The sequence below is a fragment of the Thalia democratica genome, chromosome 1 (assembly GCF_965202585.1).
Source record: "Thalia democratica chromosome 1, ktThaDemo2.hap1.1, whole genome shotgun sequence".
NCBI classification, from domain to species: Eukaryota; Metazoa; Chordata; class Thaliacea; order Salpida; family Salpidae; genus Thalia; species Thalia democratica.
The window spans coordinates 84,719,591-84,725,035 of NC_139165.1; the positions used below are offsets into that span (position 1 = coordinate 84,719,591).

General features: G+C 24.1%; 1 protein-coding gene across 1 annotated transcript; it reads left to right on the top strand.

Moving 5' to 3' along the window:
* Positions 1-1,805: 1,805 nt before the first annotated feature.
* Positions 1,806-4,772, top strand: LOC145840489 (derlin-3-like). The gene is made up of 7 exons (XM_082947768.1): positions 1,806-1,892; positions 2,466-2,605; positions 3,154-3,247; positions 3,723-3,845; positions 3,974-4,046; positions 4,274-4,364; positions 4,646-4,772. The coding sequence occupies exons 1-7, from the start codon at positions 1,806-1,808 to the stop codon at positions 4,770-4,772; spliced, it is 735 nt and encodes a 244-aa protein (XP_082803894.1).
* Positions 4,773-5,445: the final 673 nt, after the last annotated feature.

A 5,445-nucleotide genomic window follows, 5' to 3' on the forward strand; every position in this document is an offset into this window, starting at 1 on the left:
TCCAAACATTTTAAAGCCTGAAGTTAATCCCCTGGGAATAAAAGTCCTTTGAATTTGTAGGAAAACAAATAATAGTAATGTTTTAACTTGTTAAAATATCCATCATAAATTATGACTGTTTCTATTGTCAAATAAATCTTTTATTTTTTGATCTAAAATATGTAGACAATAAAAGTTTATTGAATCCTTTTTTAATTATTTAAAATATAATAAATTTACATCTAAACTTAAATTTGTAACTACATTTAAAACATGCTATAAAATGTTTCATAATATGTTTTGTTGTTAAACGTATTGTTGTATGTACTGGTTTATTTATAGTAGAAGAGTAAAATAATTAGCAACTTATTATAGCTTTCCCATTTTTTAATCTGGTGGTAATATTTCAAACTAAGATGGACATCTGGATAAAAAACTTTTGTAAACCATCAATGACTTTCAATTTTATAAAAGACTAAGGTTAACTATTTCTATTACAGAGTGGCATCTTGTTAGTAATTTAAAGTTAAAGTTTACCAAATAAATTAATAAATTACATTATAAGGGGTATTGCTGTTGAATTTCGTTTGTAGCGTAAACTTGTGTTTGAATTGAGTTGTTAAACTGAAAGTATTTCAGTTCAAAAATTTGTTATAAGAATGCAGTTTTCAGAAAACTAACAGTTTTTTATAGTTGAATAGTGAACATTCAATTAAAAGTGAAGTTATACATTTGAAACATATAGTACTAAAAAAAAAGTTATCATACTGAAAAGCGTCTAGGAATGTAGTATATTATGTGAGCAGCAGTTGTTTATCATATATTTTATAGCTAAAAACTAAAAAAATTATTGAATTTACTCATTATTCACTTTTTGAGGCCCAGGATTGGCAGCCTTTTACAAATTACTTTCTACATGAAAAAAATCAGGGTTTTCACTGATGTGTGATAAGTTAATTTCAAACATGCACTCAAACTTGAAACAAAAGCTAATAAAATATCTTCTAAGCTTTGCAAATGTTTTAATAAATATACAAATACGCCAAAAGTTTAAAATATTAAAACATTTTCATTGCTGACTAAAATTGCCCAGAAGGCAGCAGTTTTGGCAATCTTTACCTTTGTTTCAGTTTTTATAAAAAAGTCTAAATTATTTTTCTTTAAAGAAGCCAAAAAATATCTTTATGGTTTTATCATAATTTGTTTATGTTTAGTTTTTTTTTTTGATATAAATATCTAGTAATTTAGAGTAATGTTTATATCTAGTCTGTTAAACTTTTTTTGAATGATGTTTATTCAAATTTTAGTATAACTTTAACTACTAAATTGTTTAAAAGTAAATACTATAATTGAGTGTTTAGTTTTGAAATTAAAAATGTTAAAAATATAATAAGTAAAAATGTAAAATAAAATTTGGATTTTTTTTTTTAATCTTAAAATGTTATTATTTTTAATTTTTAATAAGTTTTAATCAATAAAGTCAATAATAAATTCAAAATTTAAATCCTTACAGAGAAATTTAGTAGTGGGGAAAAAAAAGTAATGAAAGTAGTTTAGTTTCAGAAAAATTTCCCTTTATATTTTAGTTACTATGAAAATTTTTGAATTATCTACTGTGTATACCCTTAAAAGATTTTAAGAACAAATGCTTTTTAACTATGATTTACAGTCTTTATCTTTATTTATTTTTGAATTTTTTATATACTTATACAACATATGTTTTACTGCATTTTTATAATTTTTTTAATGCTATTAAATACTAAGGTATTTAAAATATGTATAACACCTGTTTTAATGATCAGGTTTTTCAGTTATAAATAACAGAAATGGTAAATTTCCAGCAAGTTTTCATGCAAATTCCATTAATTACTAGGTCAGTTTTGACTGCCTGTGTCATTACAACTGTAGCTGTGGTAAGTTTTAAATTTTTTTTTAATATGAATTTGTTTATTTGGCTCATTAAAAAAGTAAACTGTGTATTTTTTATTGACTTTAAACTTTAATTTTTACTATAACTAAGCTATTTATAAAATTTCTTATTTTTTTACTAAAGTAAGAGGTATATAATAGGTTTAACTAAATTTTGAACTTGGTAAGGTTTATTGCTTTTTAGTATAAAGCACAAACACGCATTAAGATTACATAACTTTTGTCTAAAATGTTTAAAAAAAAGGTTACTTGTTAAAAAACTTAAAATGTTTTTAATTAGTTTATGTCAAAGAATAAAACATACAGTAATCAATGTCTATTTTTTCACGAACAAGAACCATTTTCAATTTATCACATTAAATTTGCTTTGTTTTTGTAGAAAATACTGTGCCTGATTTAAAAAATACCAATTTTTATATAAACTTACAAAATTTCAGAACTCAAGATAAAAATAATGTGTAACAACTACTATTCCATTAAAATAAACATTAGTCTTTTTATTATGTTCGGTATTATTTCTTTTTTTAAATGACCCCTGTAACTTTGTTATTTTGCAGCAACTTGATATTCTCTCTCCATTTAAGTTGTACTTCAACCCTCATCTTATATTCCACGAGTTTCAGCTGTGGAGAATTGTGACTTGCTTTTTGTATTTTGGAAGTCTGGATTTCAATTTCCTGTTCAACTTAATATTCTTGTGAGTGATTTTCAATAATAGATATTATTAAAGTGTTTTTATGACAAATACCTTGATTTTTTCAAGCAACTAGCAATGTATGATGTTTTAAATTTGAATATTTTTTAACTATTATTATGAACTAAACTTCAATTTTCTATGAAGTTTTACATATAGTGTTAAAGACATTTGTACTTTTATAAAGTTTGCTGTTTTAATTTATTTTTAAGTTGTCTATTTTTTTTTCACTTTAATTTTAAAATTGGACTTATGTATAAAATTTAACTTAAACAAATATCTATTTTCTGCTTCAACTTAGAGTATTTTTTAAACGCTATAAAAAACCATTATTGTAACTAGCTACTATAAAAACTTAGTTTTTTTTAAATTTCACTTTGTATTTTGTAAGTAATTTATACAAGTTTTAAGTTGAGGAGTAACATAATTAATTAAAAAGACCTTTTAAACTTTTGTTAAACTATATTTTTTAAAAAGTTGTTATAAATGATTCAAATAATAAATATTTCCACGTTTTTATTTTTTTATTAAGTAATGCATTTATATTAAAGGTATAGGTATTCACGTATGTTAGAAGAGGGGTCTTTCAGAGGAAGAACTTCTGATTTTGTTTTCATGTATATTTTCGAAATCCTACTTATGACTGTAAGTTGTCACGAATTTTGACTATAACGTCTGAAGAGCAATTTAATTTCAACTAACATTTTACTTAAATACTTGGCATAACTTTAAACTTTACCTTATTAAGTTTAAAAAACATTTACACTAACAAAACAACATGAAAATTTCAGTTGTTCTTGCAACAGATATGTACTGAATTTAAATATTTTTTTTTCAACTTTTCCCTAAAATTTAATGAATAACTGCGCTTACTCTTTGTATTTTAGTTTGTTCATTTGTACGCAACCAATCATAGTATTTTTGTAACAAATCTTTTTATAAAACGCTTGCAGGAAAAAAATTAAAAATAAAATTGATACATAAAAAACTACAATGAAATGTAGTTTTGGCTGTTCTCTTATTTCAAATTTTTAGTCTTTTTTAAACAATCATATATTTTTTTAGTATTTTGATTTAAAATAAAATTAACTAGCTTGCTATACTACTCAACCTTTTTTAGTTTTTAAGTTTGTTCATCAACATGTTGTTTATGGGTCAAGTATTCACAACAATGCTAACTTACATCTGGTCGAGAAGAAATCCTCATGTCAGGCACAGCTTATTTGGATTGGTGAATTTTAATGTAAGTTGTATATTTTTTAAGTATTAGAGTTTTATTATTGTTTTTTTTTAAAGCATTTTTGGGACTGTTAAAACTTTTCCCGGAAATTTGTAAACTTTTTTTAACAATTATTGTATATTATTTCCCAGGCACCTTACCTTCCTTGGGTGCTGATTGGCTTTTCAATGTTTTTTGGTGGACCCATATTAGCAGATGCTGTGGGTAGGTAAAATGATACTATAAATAATTACCAAAAATAATTTATTTAAGAAAACAATCATTATATTTGATGTTAGTACTTTAAATGCACTTTAGCAGCAAAAAAGTTTACTAAAATGAATTTTGACGATTTACCGAATAGATAAGTACGATTTACAGTTTTAAATGAAATTAGAGAAGTCATTTTTGTTTTAGTTTTTAAACTGATATTAAGTTTTCTAAATTTTTAGGTATATTCTGTGGTCATGTATACTACTATCTGGAAGATGTTTTTCCTGAGCAACCAAATGGCTTTAAAGTTCTCAAAACCCCACATTTTCTGTGAGTTTAATAAAGTTTTATTTTAGAAACTCTTAATTGAAATTACAAGTTGACTGTTTCGAAAAAAAAGTAAGCAACTAGTTCTATAATTTATTATATTTTTAAAGTATTAAAAACATAACACTGTTTAATATATATATTTTACGTATAATATTCTTTGGTTATTGAGCTACATTAGTTAGCATCTGCTTAAGAAAAAAAAACATTATCATAATAGTAAGACTAAAGCAGTACAAAATTAAACAAAAAACAAAACTTTTTTTAAGTTTGTTTTTTTATAGCAAGTTATTATTTGACCCCCAAGAAGGCAACGATCAACTAGGTGAAGATCAATCAGATGGAGAAGAATCAAGATTCCAGCAGGAGAATGAAGAGGTAGAAGTTGAAGATAATTTGCAAGAGGATTGATAACTTGAAAATTATTTAAAAGTCACCACTTTCTGTTTTTGAGTAGGAATAAATATTTTTAATATTCTTCTCATTCTAAAAAAACAGGCTTCTTTAGATGTTTTTCCCGAAAATTGCATATACTTAAAAAAGTAGATTTGATTAAAACATTTCTATTGGTATTCATCGCAACTCAACTAATTTGAAGGATACTGAGCTAAAATTGTTTGCCTTATTATAGTTACTCCTTTTTTAAAATTAACCTTTTCCTTTTATTAAAAGTACTTTTTTCTCTTTGAGCTTTAAAAGCATGCGTGCTTTAGAAATTTAAAGATGTTAGAACAAATATTTAGAAAGTAGTTGTCACTAGTAAACAATAGTTTTGTTATATAGCTCTTTTTGACTTTCGTAAGTTTGTTATTGCTGCCATATTTTTGATATGTATAGTTTATTTAGTAAATAAATATAATTGTTATTAGTATTGATGTTAAACAGCTTATAAAATGTAATTAAAAAAAAAAACCGATATTTTCCAAGTGATGTTGTATTCTACTTTTCTATATTTTTTGCAGTATTGATTTGAATAAATACTTAAAGTATCTAAATATAGCTAACATTAGCTTACTTTTATACTGGCGTAAGCTCTTATTTACAGTAAGCCACACAAGAAATGAAAAATTAAACAAATTTACTT

What these genes read in the sequence shown, in the direction of transcription:
- LOC145840489 (XM_082947768.1), top strand. Translation starts at nt 1,806, where the DNA reads ATGGTAAATTTCCAGCAAGTTTTCATGCAAATTCCATTAATTACTAGG. An exon ending in TCGAAATCCTACTTATGACT is followed by an intron (nt 3,248 to 3,722) that starts GTAAGTTGTCAC and finishes AACCTTTTTTAG; the next exon opens with TTTTTAAGTTTGTTCATCAA. An exon ending in CATATTAGCAGATGCTGTGG is followed by an intron (nt 4,047 to 4,273) that starts GTAGGTAAAATG and finishes CTAAATTTTTAG; the next exon opens with GTATATTCTGTGGTCATGTA.